This window comes from Plecotus auritus (genome assembly GCF_963455305.1).
Source record: "Plecotus auritus genome assembly, chromosome: 8".
Classification (NCBI taxonomy): Eukaryota; Metazoa; Chordata; class Mammalia; order Chiroptera; family Vespertilionidae; genus Plecotus; species Plecotus auritus.
This window is the reverse complement of record NC_137782.1, coordinates 143414706-143434455: the sequence shown is the minus strand read 5'-3', so window position 1 is coordinate 143434455 and position 19750 is coordinate 143414706. Positions and strand designations below refer to the sequence as shown.

At 34.4% G+C, this 19750-nt stretch overlaps 1 protein-coding gene across 15 annotated transcripts in view; it reads right to left on the bottom strand.

Annotated features, from left to right (window-relative positions):
- Positions 1-19750, bottom strand: part of CCDC88A (coiled-coil domain containing 88A) — a gene marked incomplete at its 3' end in the record, with an annotated part of 112318 nt that overhangs the window by 61386 nt on the left and 31182 nt on the right. For all 15 annotated transcript variants that reach the window (XM_080685786.1, XM_080685787.1, XM_080685789.1 and 12 more), the window contains exons 4-8: positions 19353-19422; positions 17073-17131; positions 11484-11567; positions 9769-9909; positions 4188-4360 (exon numbers count right to left, since the gene is read on the bottom strand). In XM_080685786.1, the coding sequence (XP_080541912.1) occupies positions 4188-4360; positions 9769-9909; positions 11484-11567; positions 17073-17131; positions 19353-19422 (527 nt within the window). The remainder of the gene's footprint in view (positions 1-4187; positions 4361-9768; positions 9910-11483; positions 11568-17072; positions 17132-19352; positions 19423-19750) is intronic.

Sequence of the window (19750 nt, the reverse complement as noted above, 5' to 3'; positions counted from 1 at the left end):
TCCCCCATCTCCCCCTCTCAAGCCCTCACCCCCCTGTTGTCTGTGTCCATTGGTTAGGTTTATATGCATGCATACAAGTCCTTTGGTTGATCTCTCCCCCTTACCCCCACACTCCCCTACCTTCCCTCCGAGGTTTGATGGTCTGATCGATGTTTCTGTCTCTGGATCTGTTTTTGTTCATCAGTTTATGTTGTTCATTATATTCCACAAATGAGTGAGATCATGTGATGCTTATCTTTCTCTGACTGGCATAATATCTCAATAAAGTTATTTTTAAAAAGAAAAATTTGTGTGACACAAAATCTCTGAAAACATGAGATGCATGAAGGCAGAAAAATCATTAAAGAAAGCTTTTGATAGTGTTAACTACTGCATAACAATGTAATTTTTAAGGAAATTACTTCTTCCAGCCAAAATGCAAATAATACTTTTACTCTGTATGTTAATAAATCAAAAGCAATTGTATTATAATGTACCACCCATAAGTATGTTATTAGTTAATTTGCATGATCTCATTACAATTATTTATTTCCATTAGGTCTAAGGCAATCTGAACTATTTTTATCCATCCTGATTTTCATACTTCATCATTTTAGTAAAGATCTGTCCTAGCAAAAAGATGTAAAACAAATGTTAATAGAAGAAATCCACCAAGGAACACATTTAAAAAAAATATTAGATATTATCTGATGAAATGCTAGTTACTGGGAATACTTGCTATATATAGCATATTTATTTACTAATCAAAAATTTTTACATTTTCCAATCAGCATATGAAAGACCAAATCTTATCAATCTCTTTTAAGATGTTTGAAATTTTAATACACTCATGACCAAGTAAATTTCATTTAAAAATCAAATTCTAATATAGTGCAAAATGTTAAATGAATTCACAGCCAGCAATGCAGTTCTAATTACATGCTTTATCTAAAGACTGGAGAAGATGGTGCTAAATTATATGGAACAAACTAGTGTTCACTGTTTAGGCTATCCATTAACTGCCAGTCAAACTAATAACAGCAATCGCTTCCCTAATTTTCCTGGTGCAGCTGTTTATAGAATATCCTGGGAGTGTTCACTTCAACAGATACATAATAAAGCAGACATCCACAATGTAGGTTGTATTTATTTTTTTTCACATTTTTCTATAAACTGTGTATTTTTTCTACCTTGCATATTTAATCAGTTCTTAAACCAACTGCTTTAAATAATCAATAAACTTAATCGCTATATTGTGACTTTAAATTTAAATCTATATTCTAAAGCCCAAATTCCAGGGAAGAAAACAACAAAAAGAAAAAGCCCCAAACACAAAAATCCTTTGTTCTTTTTGAAGTGCAAAATAAAAAATCCCTAGCAGAGACTGGTCATGTCTTTACATGTGAGTCACCAAGGAATGCCTATTTGACACATACTGACTTTTCTGTAATGTTCTTTGAAAGATAAATTTCACCAGCACTAACCAATCTGAATATTTACCACTGCTAAGTACATGAGTCAGGCATCTCAATTACTCAATGCAGAAGATACACAAAATTATTTGTAAAACTGTATGTCAACAATTCAGCCTTTTATAACATTAATTTTATTTATATATATATATTTTATTGATTTTAGAGAGAGGGAGAGATAGATGGAGGGAGAGAAGGAGAGAGGGGGAGAGACAGGGGGGAGAGAGAGAAAAAGAGAGAAAAGGAGAGGGGGAGAGGGAGGGAGAGGGAGGGAGAGAGAGAGAGAGAGAGAGAGAGAGAGATGGAATCCACAACTTGGGTATGTGCCCTGACTGGAATTGAACCCACCACCTTTCAATGCACAGGATGATGCTCCAACTAACTGAACCACACAGGGCAGGGCTACAACATTTACAGGGAACTCATGCAACTTAACAAAAAGAAGATAAACAACCCAATCAAAAAATGGGCAACTGATCTAAATAGACATTTTCGAAAGAAGACAGAAGGAAGGCCAAGACACATATGAAAACCTGCTCAAAGTCACTAATCATCAGAGAGATGCAAATCAAAACAACAATGCGGTACCATCTCACACCTGTCAGAATGGCTATTATCAACAAGTCAACAAATGACAAGTGCTGGCAAGGATGCGGAGAAAAAGGAACCCTCGTGCACTGCTGGTGGGAATGCAGACTGGTACAGCCACTGTGGAGAACAGTATGGAGTTTTCTCAAAAAACTAAAAATGGAACTTCCATTTGACCCAGTGATCCCAATTCTAGGAATATATCCCAAGAAACTAGAAACACGAATCAGAAAGGATATATGCACCCCTATGTTCATAGCAGCACAATTCACCATAGCTAAGATTTGGAAACAGCCTAAATGTCCATCAGCAGATGAATAGCTTAAAAAACTGTGGTACATCTACACAATGGAATACTATGCTGCGGTAAAAAAGAAGGAGTTCTTACCATTTGCAACAGCATGGTTGGAGCTGGAGAGCATTATGCTAAGTGAAATAAGCCAGTCGGAGAAAGATAAATATCACATGATCTCACTCATTTGTGGAATATAATGAACAACATAAACTGATGAACAAAAAATAGATCCAGAGACAAGAAAAATCAATCAGAACGTTAAACCTCAGGGAAGGTAGGGGAGGGTGGGGGTAAGGGGGAGAGATCAACCAAAGGACTTATATGCATACATATAAGCCTAATCAATGGACACAGACAACAGGGGGGTGGGGTCATGAATGGGAGGTGGGGGGTAATGGGGGAATAAGGACACATATGTAATACCTTAATAAAGAAATTTAAAAAAATACAACATTAATTTCAAAAGAGCTAAACTTATTGATCTTTATCAAAGGTTGTCAATGTTTTGTATTTAAAGCATGTAAAAATAAAAATAAAAATAAAAATATTAAGGAGATCCCAATATGCCAAGGAAGAACATCCTATCTAATAAAGAGTAATATGCAAATTGACTGTACCCCCGCTACACCCACAAGCCACGCCCACCAGCCAATCAGGAGTGAGTATGCAAATTAACCCAACCAAGATGGCACAGCCACAGAGCAAGCAGGAGGCTTGGGTTTCCCCTGTAACGGAGGAAGCCAAGCTTTCCGCACACCCTGGAGAGCCCAGGCCTCCACTCAAGGCTACAAAGTTTCAATTATAGAAGATAAATAAACCCCAGATACCAGGGCCTCCGCTTGGGTCGATGGGGGGGCGTGGCCAGCCTGCAAACCACCACAGGCCCCTCGCCCAGGCTCCCCACACCCCAAGGGAACCCTCACCCTGATCCGGGACACCCTTCAGGTGTCCCCCACCCATGCACCAGGCCTCTATCCTATCTAATAAAAGAGTAATATGCAAATTGACTGTCACTCCAACAGACAAGATGGCTGCCCCCATATGGTCAAAGATGGCTGCCCCCATGTGGACACAAGATGGCCACCACAAGACGGCCAGCAGGGGAGGGTAATTGGGAGGGGCCAGGCCTGCAAGGGAGGGCAGTTGGGGGCAATCAAGCCTGCAGGGGAGGGCAGTTAGGGATGACCAGGCCGGCAGAGGAGGGAAGTTGGGGGCAACCGGGCCTGCAGGGAAGAGCAGTTGGGGGGGACCAGGCCTGCAGGGGAGAGCAGTTAGGGGTGACCAGGCCTGCAGGGGAGGGTAGTCAGGGGTGACCAGTCCTGCAGGGGAGGGCAGTTGGGGCAAACAGGCTGGCAGGGAGCAGTTAGGCATCAATCAGGCTGGCAGGGAAGTGGTTAGGGGGTGATCAGGCTGGCAGGCAGAAGCGGTTAGGGACAATCAGGAAAGCAGGCAGGCGAGCAGTTGGGAGCCAGCAGTTCTGGATTGTGAGAGGGATGTCCGACTGCCCATCTAGGCCCGATCCCAGGATCGGACATCCCTCGAGGGGTGCAGATTGGAGAGGGTGCAGGCTGGGCTCCGGGCCTCAAGTTATTTTATAAAAGAAAGGGCATTTTAACACTAGATAAGAAGGGCATAAATCCAGAATTAAGGGCATCCTTTTAATTTATAAGATTTATCATTAAGAAAACCTAATGCTGGTTTCCTTATTTTTCTCATTTTGTCAAAAACTAGTAAAAATTGTGATTCAGGCCAGCAATTAAGAACTACTATCTATATGCCATAAGCATAAAAATATTGTTTAGGTCACCTTTCAGCCATATAAATTCAATGAACCTTGAAAACTGGCAACTTACAATTCCTGCCTCAGCCTTCTTATCTTGGCCTTAGCATCTGCCAGTTCCACTGACAGATGTTGTCGACTTTCTGTCCGCTTCATGCCTGGAGAACCACAGGGTGACTGTGCAGATGAAGAGGCATGGGGTAGAAAATGAAGACCATCCCGTTCTTCAGAGAGTTCTATGATAGTCTAAGGAAATGTAGAAATGAACACAGAGTCACTTTTAGTATTTTACATATCAAAGACCTAAATACATTAACACTACTCACTGTCTCTAAGTACTATACTATAATATCAAAACAATTCATTGATAAAAAAAAATTAACTGTCATATTTAGTTGTGATTTTTAAAAGTTTGAATCAATAGGTCGTGGGTAAGCTATTTAGTAGATAATAGTAGAAGAAGACAATGCTCTTTTCCATTCTTAGTTTAACAAAAGAAATCAATTATAGTAAAATAACTCGACCAGATGGCAACTGCCAGAAAGACATAAAAGGCATTGACGTAGGAAAGAAATTAACCCAAGAATGATATATCTACAACTGTGCTGTCAAATATGGTAGCCAGTAGCACAAGTGGCTATTGAAGTACAAATTTAAAAAATTAAAAATACAGTTCCTTAGTTACACTAGTCACATTTCAAGTGCACAACAGCCATATGTAGCTAATGGTTACTATATTGGATAGTGCAGAAATATAATCTTGCCATCATTACAGAATTGGACAATACTCTAGAATTATAAACAGGGATATCAGAGGGACCTACCAGAATCTCAGAGGTCTCATTCAGTCCCTTAATTCTGCAAAGTAACTGAGGCACAAAGATTAACTTGTCCATAATCACACAGTTAGTAGCAATGCCAAGACTCCAGGCCAGTCTCAACTCTATATCTTATACTTTCTCTTACAATAGTTCCAATCTGCTTCCCATCTCAATGCTTCCCTTATCACTTTCTCTAGAAACCCTTTATGAAACACAAATCTCCTTCTAGTTATCCTAAATCTGAACTTTAAGGGCTTTCTAATCTACATATCCCTCACTCAATCATATTCATCCATTCCCCTAATTTTCCTTTTATTGGAAAATTCTCTTATTCTACCACTTTCTCAGACTTTTTTTCAAACTTCTTTGGCAAACAGAAATTGTCTTCTATGGAAATTCAACTGTCCCTCTAGATCAGACAGAATGGATGGGATTACCACCTCAGGACCATGAGATCACCATCCTCACTTAGTTTCTCATTATCAAGTCTTACACCACCCTCACTAAATCATGACTTTTCCTCTTATTTTTTTTAAACGACACAACAGAATTCATTTCCTTATCCCTGAGATATATCTCAGCACCTGAATGAAGGTCTATCCAAATATCGCTTTCACAGATTCTAGCTCATCTATTAATAAACCACAGAATGTGACTTCCCAAGTTCTTTTCTCTCTACAACTCCTCATTCATTCCCTATTTGGTACATACAGGCTTCTGCAGTGAAGGCACCATTCCTCTGCACCATGATTCCTTAACTATCATTACTCCCATATCACCATACCTATGCCTGAACCTTTAATCATTCAACTCCCACTTTTTATCCAGTCAAACAATTTTTTCCTGCCTACTCTAGAGTTCTTAATCAGCCTGGAACTACAATTAGGTCCTTAAATGTCACCCTTACTTTCTAATTTAACACTACCATGCCATCTTTGGCTATGGCTCACTCTTTTTTTGGGGGGGAAAGGGGAAATATTTACAAAACTTCTAACTAGGGATTTTCCAACAAGATCTCATTCAATACTATAATTTGTAATAGAAGTATTATGTCTATTTTAGATTAAATAACTTAACCAAAGTCACACATCTAATAATATATATAAAAGGAATTCAATTTCAAATCTGACTCTAACACTATGTTATTTTCTTTTCCTACCATCATTTTTTTTTTTCATTCCTGCTCCAAGGTAATAAAGAACTCAAGAGAAAAACAACAACAACAAATACATAGCCCGACTACAGGTCTATTTTCAATTAAGCTCTTTCCAATGCCCATCCATCCTTTTACGGAAAATCTTTCTGCTTTCCTGGCAAATTTCCCCATAATGGCTATTGTAAATATAATTCATTTTCTTTACTTAAGACTTCAACTGCAAACAGCTATCATTACTTCCAACAAATGACCTCTCCTCCAACTTGACTAAGAAACAAAACCACTTGAGATTAACGTCTCCATTTTTACATATCTCTTGCTCCCTACAGATAGTCCTTATTTCTATAACATTTTCAATGGGCTTTTTTCCCTCCTTGTTCTTCAAAGGTATACATACAAGTTTCTTCTATATAGGAAAAAAAAATCACATTTCTCTCTTGCTACTCTTCTATTTCTCTTTCAATGGTATTTTTTTGAAAGATAGTTTATATGTTCATTGACAATAATTCATCCTATCCACTCATCCAGTATGTCTAGCCCAACTTCCCTGTCACTGTGCATAGTGTCATTAATCTCCATAGTAGCCCAGGCTCAATTTTCATGGAGTCAACTTTTATTGGTTAATTTTCTTTCTGTCTCAATTATCTGTAATTTTTTCTCCTAACATCTCCTGACTCTAACAATAGTACCTGTACACAGTGTTTAATAAATATTTGTTTCATACACAAATAAATTAGAACTTAATTGTTAACTTTTATCTTTCATTTGCCATGTATTTTTCCAGTAAACCAAATAATCTTTCTTATACCTCCTTTGTATCTCTCATCATATCCAGCATAGTAATGAGCTGCTCAAACATATTATAACTGAGTAATTGATAAAGTAGAGATCTCAAGAAAAGTACTGAAGACACATGTTACAATTGAACTAAAAAGATGGTGAAATGGAGATATCAAGAGGTTCCAAATGCCAATGAACAGAGCACAAAAAAACTATGGGCTGAAAAAATATTTTTAAAAAGAAGAAAAAAGGAAAGAAAGAAACCTATTACTAAGAATTAACAGCATCTAGAGGTATTTTCCATTGAAGACTATGTAAGCACTTTTACTTTCCTCTAATGATGGTAGTTTCTTGAGCTGAAGGCCTCTGGACATTTTCCCAAAAATCTGACAGGAAATGTCATTAAAGCATAACTTTAATTAAATAAGTCTTCTCTGATCTTTCGGATCCTAGACATTCCACTAGCAGCTGCAAGTAATATCTTCTTTCTTTAAATTCCTATAAGTATTTAAGTACATGTCTCTTCTTGGTATTTATAACTTTCAACATTACAATTAATTATTCTATTGAAATAACTTCCATAATTAGATTGTAACAATCCTTGGTTCTTTTTTTAATGTTTATCAGTTTGTTGCTCCCAAGTACTCTATCACAAAAAGCAGGTATTTATAATATATATTGAAGAATGAACATTAAAAGAAATACATCCATGCTAAGAAAAAAATTCAGGTGAACTAATAATTCTACTTATAGAACTCATTATTAAGGAAAAGAATCAAAGATGTACCCATCACAAACATGGACTCAGGCAAAGGTATTATAATGGTTAAGAACATAAGCACTGGAGCTACTTCTCTGCTCTCGAGGATCTTCACCCATAAAATGGGTGATTGTGCAGAATTAAGAGTATATGCTAAACTTAACACAGAGCTTGACATAAAATAAATGGTGACAATAAAGAAATCTTAAATTTGTCAAAATCTATTTGGTTTTTAGTAAAAGGAGAGGCCTGAAAAGATCATTGTTCCACAGCATTAATAATAAAAAGATGAAGAGTCATTAAAGACAGGGTGATCAAATTATGCTTTCTAGATTAAAGTGAAACAACTATGACAAAAGATCAATCAAAACAAAATTATCTTTTCTAATTAGTCCTGATGACCCAAATTAAAATTCTCCCTTTCCCCGCTCCCCTCAAGAGAACTGGGATTTAAATCAGCTAGCAACTTGTTTCTTGAATACCATAGACAGGAGAATAAGACTGATTCTTTTTTCCTTGTTAGAAAAACAAATTCAACAAAAATGCTTAATCAGGCAAGTTTTAAAAAGGCTTTTCAAATAATCTATATAGTGTTTATTATTCCTTTTAGTTTTAACACAGAGAATGTAATGACAAGTATTTTGTTCACATTTTTCCAAAATAATGTACTGCTTCATACCATATTAATCAGTTCATGTAAGTGAAATTAATTTATCAGTCATATGAAACCAAAGTATAGATTTTTTTAAATTTTTTAATTAACTTCAGAGAGAGGAAGGAAGAGGGAGAGAGAGAGAGAAACATGAATGATGAGAGAGAATCATTGACTGGCTGCCTCCTGCATGCCCCTTACCAGTGATCGAGCCCGGGCATGTGCCCTGACTGGGAATCGATCCGCAACCTCCTGGTTCATAGGCTGATGCTCAGCCACTGAGACACAGGGGCCGGGCAAAGTATAGATTTTTAGAAGTAATTCCTTAGAAATTGGAGGACACCTTAACAAAATATCTTTAATATCTTGAAATACAAAGGGATGTTCTAGAAATGAATAAAGTGATGAAAAGATACTAATATAAAAAAAGATACAGCATATGGTTCAAAAATCAGATTGAAAATGAAACAAAATTCAGGTTAAGTTTGAAATATACTAGAGATTTTTTCAATTTACTATTTTCTTTCTTTGGTCTCACTGTATTAGCTTTTTAAAAAATTTAATTGTTGCTCTAAAATATTTATTTATTTCCTATATTGTCTTCTTCAATGACTGAAGGAAAACTGAAAATTCTCATCAGAACTGAATATACTCTAAAGAGACATGAAAGTTTTGTTCATAAAAATAAATCTTTAGGAATTTCTTCTATATAGTCTTTTATTTGTCCCAAGAGTAATCAAATTCTGTATAAATCAGCTCAAAACTGTCTCCATCTAAATGGAAGAAATGATCAAAGCTATACATTCTCCTGAATGGCAAAGTACTCAGAAAATATTACTCACCACCACATGCACTGAAGTCTAGACTCCTCTAAAAATTACAAGCTGTTTTCAGAGAGTGCAGGCAAAAAATTCTGGAGCAATTTTTCCTCTTTTTAAAAAGCAAAGTACTGTCTTAAAAGAGTTTATAATAATTCTCTTTTTAAAAAATCACACCTCATTATACTGACTACAAAAATTTGAGAACTTTTGTGGGACATTTTATACAGAACACCTGTTATTCTCCTTTTATTAACACTTATTTTTCCAACCTCACATGGTAATAAAACTAAAAATTATCCTTAAGTAAATTCTTATGCTTCAAGGCAATGATTTTTCCACTTCCATCAACAATATTTTCAGTTTCACACTTTTGTACTGTTGCCGAGCTATAGGGATGACTTAAGAAAACACATAGGAAAAAAAAATTAGAATAATAATTTAAAAGGAAAGGAAGAAAGAAACCCTAATTGTAATCTGTACTAGTTTACTGTTTAATTTTATCTAATTTGGGGCCCTTATGTCCTTTCTGGTTCCTATGTCGCACAAAAAAAAGGCATATAGTATTTTAGTAAATGAAGTATCAATTCTGAAGTGTCTCTAAATGCTACTTTTCTCTTCTTTTGGAAAGCAAACTTTGGTAATATACTGAAAGAAATTTACAAACCTCTGAATGTTCATCTCTCTCATCTATAAGTCTTTTTAGATGCAACACCATATTTTTTAAGAGTGGTTCTATTTCCTCCTGAGACATATCAGTCACTTCCATCCATTGCAAATCAAACACATTTTCCTGATTATGGGTTACCTTTAGAAAAACAACCAAAATAAATAACTTTTAAAATGGCTAATTCGTAAAATCTATTTCATTTTAGCAAAATATTAGCTCAAATATTATGTCCCATATAATAAAAATATAAAAAGCAAATATGATGTTTAAAAAAGCATTTAAAAGTAATGAATGATGAAAAAGCTACTACTAAAAATTATTTTTAAAAACATTTTTAAATATAAAATTTTAAATAAATTTCTATTTCTTTTCTAGTCAATTAAAAAAATAAGATATTTCACTCAAAGCATTCTTAAAGGAAGGTAATATTGATGTCTAACAACTGCTTTAACAAAATCAATTTAACTTTTCATTAGATAATGCTAAATGTACTGTACTTTAATTCAAAAGCGAAAGTTTTTTAATCATATAGGATATATGTTCTTGTATTTTTATACTTGAGAAACTAATTTGTTATAGATTCTGAAGATGACACCATCACAGAGCTTAAGGAGAAAAGAACTCCCAGTATATTTTTTAAAAAATGAAAGTTATATAAGTGAAATACTTAGTTCTTGCTTTCCTTTTCTCACCATGATTCTGATATTTTGCTTTAACTTTCGCAATAAGCAGCAAAAATAACATTTTCAAGAATGTTGGCAAATTTAGTGACTTGCAACCATTAGCATTTATCTAAAATAAAATACAAGCCACAGAGCTAGCATAAACTAACAAACACATATAAGGAGAAACTACCAATAAAACTATATTTTATAGAGTTTTACTATGCATACTGTTGACAATAATATTACTGACAAGAAAGCTGGGATCTTTGAATGTTAACTAAGAGAAAAGATGACATATGGGAACACAAAGTTATTTAAATACATAATATTTTAAACACTACCAATTTTCACTATTTAAAAATTCTCTCCTTTACATTTCCCTTAGTTCTCTTTCTAACCAGCGTGCAAAATTTAGCATGCTCTAATTCTAAAAAGTCTTGTAAGTATACAAGATTAAAGGACCAAGTCTAGATAAATGCAGCAACAGCAGCTTTTAAAAGCAGTCTTAACAAATAAATATGTAACTTCAATTACTTGACATTGCACAATATGTAACCAGACAATATATACTAGATTTAAGTTTTTATAAAGATATTACAAATCACCATTTATAATTCAAGTAAAAGTTTCAATAAAAATTATGCTGTGTCCATTCATTCAAAGGAAAAATCACTGGATGACAAAATACTACAGTTATCACCTTAGCTCACTTTAGTTTTGAATTACATGCAATGATCCACTTTCTGCTGCTTCCATTTACTATACTATTTATTCTGTGCTATCTATAAAAGACATATACTTCATTCCTCAAATAACATTTTTTGTCTATGTCTCGCTGTATAAACACAATAGTACATTTATGGTTAGCACTATGCCACATATAAGATGATTGATTCATTTAAGAAACTGTCTCTAAAGAGAAGATGGCAATTTGTCTAAAAGCAGGGTTCATCTATATTTGACCTTGATTTGCTCTTGCTTATCCTATGACTTTGGGAGATATATAAACACACCACAGCTTCATAAAAACTGTACACAGGTTATTACCTCTTGAATATGTGCTGCAACTGCTGCTTTTGTATCAAAATCTAAACCTTGAATTCTTTCAATAAATTCTTCTTTTTTCTGACACTAAAAGAAATGAATAAAATGATCATTTATACTTTATAGGGTATAGTACTTAATACGTTATAAATAACTGAAAACTCATCAGGGTAAAACTCTTGGCTATGTTTTGAACAGTACAATGAGGGTTTTGTTTTGTTTTGCATTTAAATGGTCTCTTTAATATGCTTACCTAATAAAAAGATAACAATTTAGAAGTATTTATTTAAAAGGCAAGGCATTGAAAATCCATACTATTTTTATGCCTCAAAGTTCTAAAGTGGGAAACCATTACACAATCCATCTGAGGTCAGTACAATATTATTATGCTAACTTTACAAACAGAGAAGTAAAGAATCAAGAACTTGTTTCAGGGAGGATAAGTTACTTGCCAAAAAACACAGTGAGTCAGTGGCAGAATTCGGAATACAGCCAAAATGCTCAGTCAGTCTTTGGCTATCATCAAACAACACAGCCTTTCTTCTTGGGAAAAAAATTGTAAGCAATTTTTACCTCAAGCTTACAATTCATTCTCACATCTTTAGCCTATCAATCTAAGAAACCTACTTTTGTATACCAGTTCAACATTTATAAGGTACTACAATAAATATCTGACTTATTTATAACAAAGTTACCAGGGGCAAAATTTAAAAATGTATATACAAGTACACAAGTGTCAAGTGGAATAAAGGCAGCATTTGTGTAACATTTTAAAGACATTATATAAATTAAAAATATTAAAATGCAAACCCAAACTTTTTCTTTCTAAACAGTATTAAATAGCAGTCTAACATGCACCTTATTGTCTGCCTCCCCTTTACATCTCTTACACTGCACTCCAACTGCTAGCGTAACTGTATTCCTCCAGCTACCAAATGAGAAGTGCATACAAAATAACCAGCACTGCCTTGTCTAGCCCGGTGGCATCTCCTGGGCCAATTACTGAACACTAGTGAAGTCTATATACTCACAAAAAGAAAATCAACTCCCTGATCATTAAGAAACTTAGCAAGATTCTGATTTATATTTACATATTTATTATATCAAATCATAACATCCTATTCTAGTGCCATACAATTTAACGTAAATACATTTCCATTAATGCAGAAAGTTCTATATTGTGTAAAAACAAAATTATTAGGATGACATAATAATATTTAAAATTAAATGACCAGGAATGTGCAATTCCTAGCTACGACTAGAAAAGGAAGCCAAAATTTGGGATATAAAACAAAAATTTGTTTAAAAACAAGAATTTTTATGTGTAAGTAATATTTGACAGGCCAAAGAACAATTAAGAATGACTTTGGACAGTACATTTGCAGCATATATAAAATAACTTTTTATATAGATATATAAAATAAAATCTTCAATTTAATGCTTTTGAAAATGTTAACTTATACATAGTTTCTGAGCTAATGAGCATATAAAATAGTGAGAGACTATTACTCACTAAAGGGACAGTCTCCCAGTTCAACTGTCATATCTGTCTGCCCTCAATTTTTTTTTTTTTTTTAATGAGAGAGAATCATGGATCGCTGCCTCCTGCATGTCCCCTACTGGGGATGGAGCCCGCAACCCAGGCATGTGCCCTGACTGGGAATCTAACCTGGACCTCCTGGTTCATAGGTCGAAGCTCTACCACTCAGCCACGATGGCCCGGCTGTCTGCCTTCAATTTAAACTAAACAGAAACTCTTTCCTTTCCTAAGCCCTAAAGCTGCTGTTTCTTTATTTATACTACCTTTAGGAGCTCAGCCTTTAACACAGTCATAACACAAATCAATAAGATTCTACCTTTACTTAAAATATCCACAAAGTCTTAAGAATGCTGAAAATGCTTTATAAATAGGTTAGGCCAGTGGTCGGCAAACTGCGGCTCGCGAGCCACATGCAGCTCGCAAGCCGCGGTTTGCCGCTCTGTTGATTAATGAGTTTGCCGACCACTGGGTTAAGCTTTCTTTAAGAATATAGAATGGATGTCATAGGATTTTGAAGGGCAGAAAAGAGAAAGATTATCAAGATGGAAAAGAGAATGAGAGAAGATTCAAACTCTGAAGTTGAATAATCAGACTAAATGTTTTATATCAGTGCTGCCCACACAGAAACCACTAGCTACACATGGCTACTAAGTATGGATGGACCTAGAAAAGAGACGGGAAACCTTTTTTTTGCCAAGGGCCATGTGTAAATTTATAACATCATTCATGGGCCTTACAAAATTATCAACTTGAAAACTAGCCTGCTATATTTGGTCAAACATTTAATTACTTCACTCCTAATGCCTTGTCAAGACTAGACCAAATGATTTTTCGGCCTTATAGGGCCCTAGGGCCAGACGTTCCTCACCCCTGACCTAGAGGGTATTATGTTAAGTGAAATAAGTCAGACAGAGAAAGGCAAATACCATATAATTTCACTTATATTTGGAATCTAAAAAACATATAAACAAACAAATGAAACAGAAACAGACTCATAGAAACAGAAAATAGACTGATGGTTGCCAGAGAAAATGAGGGTTGGAAGACTGGGTGAAAAAGGTGAAAGGATTGAGAACTACAGATCTGTAGTTACAAAGTAGTGTAAAGTACAGCATAGGGAATATAGTCAATAACATTGTAATAACTATGTATGGTGCCAGGCAGGTATTGGAAATATCGGGAGACTACTTTGTAAAGTCTATTATTGTCTAACTACAATACTGTACAAAATACAAAATAAAAAAATAACAATATTGAATGTAAACTATAATTAAAAAACTTTTAAAAATTAATAAAAAGAAAATAATACCCTCTATTTTCTAGCTTACTTTACAATGTCATACTGATGCATATTTATAATTATTCTTTTACACAACTTTCCCATTCTGTGCCTTCTCTTATGCCTTAATCTCCTCAAATATTTTTCCTCCCTATTCCAATGACTATTTGAAATAATATCTACCTTATAAACCCTTCCCAGATTATGTGAATCTAAAGTACAGGGAATCATAATCAGCTGATATTAATAGGAAAATTAACAATACTTAACATTGCCTGAAAATCTTGTTTTAATTGCATGTACACATCTAATATGATAATTGGTGATTTCTAGCATGGCTTAAGTAGTATTTTTTTTTAATATATTTTATTGATTTTTTACAGAGAGGAAGGGAGAGGGATAGAGAGTTAGAAACATCGATGAGAGAGAAACATCGATCAGCTGCCTCCTGCACACCCCCTACTGGGGACATGCCCGCAACCAAGGTACATGCCCTTGACCGGAATTGAACCTGGGACCTTTCAGTCCGCAGGCCGACGCTCTATCCACTGAGCCAAACCGGTTTCAGCTTAAGTAGTATTTTTGTTTGTTTGTTAAATATATTTTTATTGATTTCAGAGAGGAAGGAGAGGGAGAGAAACATCAATAATGAGAGATAATCATTGATTAGCTGCCTCCTGCATGCCCTCTACTGGGGATGGGGCCCGAAACCCAGCATGTGCCCTTGACCAGAATCGAACCTAGGACACTTCAGTTCATAGGCCGACGTTCTATTCACCGAGCCAAACCAGCTAGGGAAATTAAGTAGTTTTTTAAAAAACAGGCCCATTACATAGTTCTGCTTTACTTTAGTAATAAAGGAAAATGACATGAACATCAAATGTAAAAAAGTCTTGGTAAATTTCTTTAGGAAACACTCAATGGGTTTAGTAACCTATGAAATGCTTTATTTATCTTAGTAAGAAAAAGGACCACTATTTCCATGGCATTCTTTTCATTTTCCAGCACCTGGGATACTATCATGTGAACTATAGAAAACAGTAAGGGAGGGGGAAACAGCTTAGATTTTTATAATATTCTTTTGTTGCCTGTACAGATGGTAATAATGATGGGTTCTTTAATATTTTAGGCTTTCCCTAAACTGTTCATTTTAAAAGTCCTTGGTTCTGTTCCATTGCTACTATCACTTTTAGTAACCAGCAGTAACAACTAAATAGTAGCCAGAAGTAATAACCAAATGTATGGTGTCACTATGTTGTCTAAATTTATATAATATTCACCAATAGAGGTATTTTTAAAAGCAAATACAGTACACCAAGGCTGTATGTAAATAATTTAGAGCTGTTTCTAACTCAGAATCTGATGACCAAATTAGAACAGCAATGACTACAAACACTATATTTAATATGTAATCAATTATGAAGTAAACACCTGTATATAACACAGCATGAAACTTTAATAACATACATTGTATATACAGCTCCCAAGCAGTTAGCTCTAAAAGCCAGCACTCTTTTGGGTGTATAATTTCTGACATACGTGTGTAAAACATTATTAGTGGCCACATTATTGGTTTACCGATACTTCATTCAAAAAAGAATTGAGATAGTTTAAATTTACATTGTGCCCTGGCCAGGTAGTTCAGTTGGTTAGAGCATCATCCTGATACACCAAAGGGTGGGGGTTCAATCTCTGGTGAGGGTACACACAAGAATCAATCAATGACTGTATAAATAAGTAGAACAACAAATCGATGTTTCTCTCTGTTTCTCTCAGGGTTTATCTCTCTTCCTGTCTCTAAAATCAATAAATTTAAAGAAAAATTTAAAGTATCATTGTGATAATTCATCCAAACATTGGCTGATTAAAGGAAACATCAGATTGAAGTTGAATCTCAACTCTTTGGCCTACTAACAATATGACCTAAATCTAGAGCGACCACTTTTGTCTGGGGCAGTCCCAGTTTATACAAGCAGTGCCACTGTAATTGTTAATAGTACCCCTTTTTGACTCTCGTAAGTATTTTAATTTGGGGTAACTTAAATATCATCCTACATAAACACCAATTCCCTTATCGGAAAAGAGATGTTATAAGAAAACCTATATAAGGTAATAGCTGCTATTATTATTATTAGTCATTGATTAAAAGGGCAATATAACAATAACCCAGACTCCTAAAACATTTTTCATAATTTCTGCCTCCTTTATATTGCCATTCTCACTTTTCTTCAGTAGCACACAAACACATGCACGCATTAATTATAAGGATGTTTTGAGAGGTTTTTAAAGGTATCTTTAAGGAAAGTTGAAAAATTTGGGGCCCTTAGAAGCCTCAGAATAAAGAATAATTAAAGATTTCAGATTATATGATTATCTGGTAATACAACTAAAATTTGAAATAAAATAAGAGAATAATTCTTTTTCTTCAAAATCTAAAATCTCTAACATAGACTTTGAAAACCAATGGCCCATCCTGAAGTCTTTCAGAAACTAGAGCCTAAAAAAGCATAAAGAAGTTATCACAGCGGTAAAGTTAGGGAGAGGTGGGGGAAATAAGAGATCAACTGAAGGACTTGTATGCATGCATATAAGAATAACCAACGGATGCAAAACATTGGGGGGTGAGGGCATGTATGGGAGTGGGGTGGGGGTGGCAATGGTAAGATATGTACAATATAATACCTTAATAAAAATTTGAAAAAATAAATAAATAAATAAAATTTAAAAAAAAAAGAAGTTATCAAAATGAAATATGAAGAAATTTCAAACTTACCTGAACTGCACAACCCAGTAAAAGTAAAAGCAACTTTTTAACTTCTTCTGTGCCTTGTTCTGAAATAAAAACAATAACTGAGTATAACATTTTACGTTAGTTCAATTCTCTTTCTTATATTGATAGAAGCACATCTATAGGTAATATTCACAACTTGACTAAAAGATTAAGAATGTAAGTACAATGAAAAATTTTAAGAAAACAGCTCTGTGCACAATGTAATAGCAGGAGAAATAGACAAGGATCTCAATTTTGAGAAGCTACAGTATAGATAAAATAGGCTTCAAAGTTCTGTGCAATAAAGTATGCAACTATAAATCCACTACTTTTCCATAAATGATTATACTACACCAGCGTACTAAATTAAGAACTGTTGATATAGGGACATGCCTCAAGATCAGCCAAAATGGTTTCCAACATATCAGGCTTCTTTTAGGACTATTATTGTTTTCTTTCTAAAATATCTTGTATGAGTCATCTACGAGTAAAATTTAAATGGCTTTCCACTGTGTAGGTTCATAAGGATCAAAACCTTGTCAGTTACAGCAAAACTGGTAAAATAAATGTATATAATGAGCTGGACAAAATTAATGGTCTGCAACAGAACTGAAGAACACATTTGCTATCCAATTCAACTCAGGTTTGCTTAAAACATTTAGCAGACGAAAAAAAAGTCAATTCTTTGGACCAGAATTTCACCATCAGGCCAATCTGGTTTATGATAAACTCCAAATCTTCTTTTCAAACATTTCCTCCTACTTTCCATGAAGCAGCCTACTTTCTTAGCTACACTAATCACCTTTCCCCAAATATAAATACACACAAACTGCCTTAACTTCTGTTACTCTGCCTTGCTTCCCTTCCCCCTCGTCCCTCTACTAACTAATCACAATCCTAGGCACAGCTGTATGTAACACCTCTGTGTAGTCTTCTCTGACCCTAACCATCAATGGTCTCAAACCTCACTAATCTGCCAACCTGAATAATAGCTCCATATTTTATGTCTTAATATTTTTACATATCTCTATTTTGTATCAATTCTTACATGGTTTCCCAGTAATCTTTATCTCTCAGCAAAACACAAGGTCCTGAAGAGCATAGACCATTTTCTTTATATTGTTGGTCCCTACTTGGTGGGTAACTACTAAATACATGTGGAAATAAAAATAATTCCATTCTACATACAAAATATTTTTCATTTTTTATTTGTATAACCAAATATCCCAGAATATCACCCCCATCTAACTGGTAGTTTCTTCAATAAAAACAGCTATGTGATTTTATTTATTTATTTATTTATTTATTTATTTATTTATTTATTTTTTATTTTATTTTATTTTTTTTTAAAGAGCTATCATCCTTTTTTTAAAAAATATATTTTGTTGAGTTTTTACACAGAGGAAGGGAGAGGAATAGAGAATTAGAAACATCAATGAGTGAGAAACATCGATCAGCTGCCTCCTGCACAACCCTTGCTAGGGATGTGCCCGCAACCAAGGTACATGCCCCTGACCGGAATCGAACCTGGAACCCTTCAGTCTGCAGGCCAATGCTCTATTCACTGAGCCAAACCAGCCAGGGCTGATTTTAGTTTTTATTTTGGTGGAGGTACGATTTGGAGAAGATAATTTTATTTGGGTTACATGCAGCCTGTTAGAATAACTCCATTGTTGAAATGGTTATGTAGTTGCTAATTTCCCCAATTATTCAAAAATTAAAACTCTAAATATGTCACATTTAAAGTCTAGTAAAGTACAGAAACTTTTGAAAAAAATAATTTAAATGATCTAAGAAACTGGTTCTCATCTTTCAATGAAGAAGTAATTTATATTTATAAATTACAGCATATCAATCAGTAAAACCTTAGACTCAAACATCTGTGGCAATGGTACATAGTAGATAAGAAGAAATATATTTTAAAAAACCTAAAATTATTTCAGAAACACTTCTTTTCTAAGGTTATGTTCCTTGAAGCCAACAGCTACATTATCTTCTATCCTTCCTTGTTTATGACACACTAAAACTTATCACAGAAAACTATCAATTTTGTATAGTAGAAAAAAATCAGACTTAGTGAAAATATATGCCTGATCCCATCCACAACTTACAAATATTCTGAGTTTATTTTCTCTTTATAAAATGGAATATTACCTCCAGCTTTCCCTATAGAGTCATGAAAAACTTGGTCTGTTGATGTAAATAAGCAAGATCTGGGCAAGCAATCTAGTATTACAAAAGGCAAAGACTTTATTATCACATTATACTAAAGTTAATACTTACCACAAAAGGGGGTTTTCCCAATAATTAAGATATTTGGCAATGACATCATGATCAACTGCTGCAAAGTCTCCTATAAAAAGATATCCAAAGGTTGTTACATAGAAATGCTGACTAGGTAATTACTCAACAAGCTATAACTTATGATTTGTGTACTTCTCTGCACGTGTGCTATACTGCAATTAAAAGGCTTTTAAAAATAAATACATGTTAAAAAAACACAAAAAATAAAAAATAAATGTGCAAAAATATATCTAAGGTTTTAAATCTTTTGTAACTTTAAGTTAACGAATTAAATAACTAAATTATAATATCAGGTAGACTTCAGTTATTAAAATATGTCAAACACCCACAAAATAAGTGTCAAGTTGAACTGGTCTAATATTTATTTGGAAATCTGA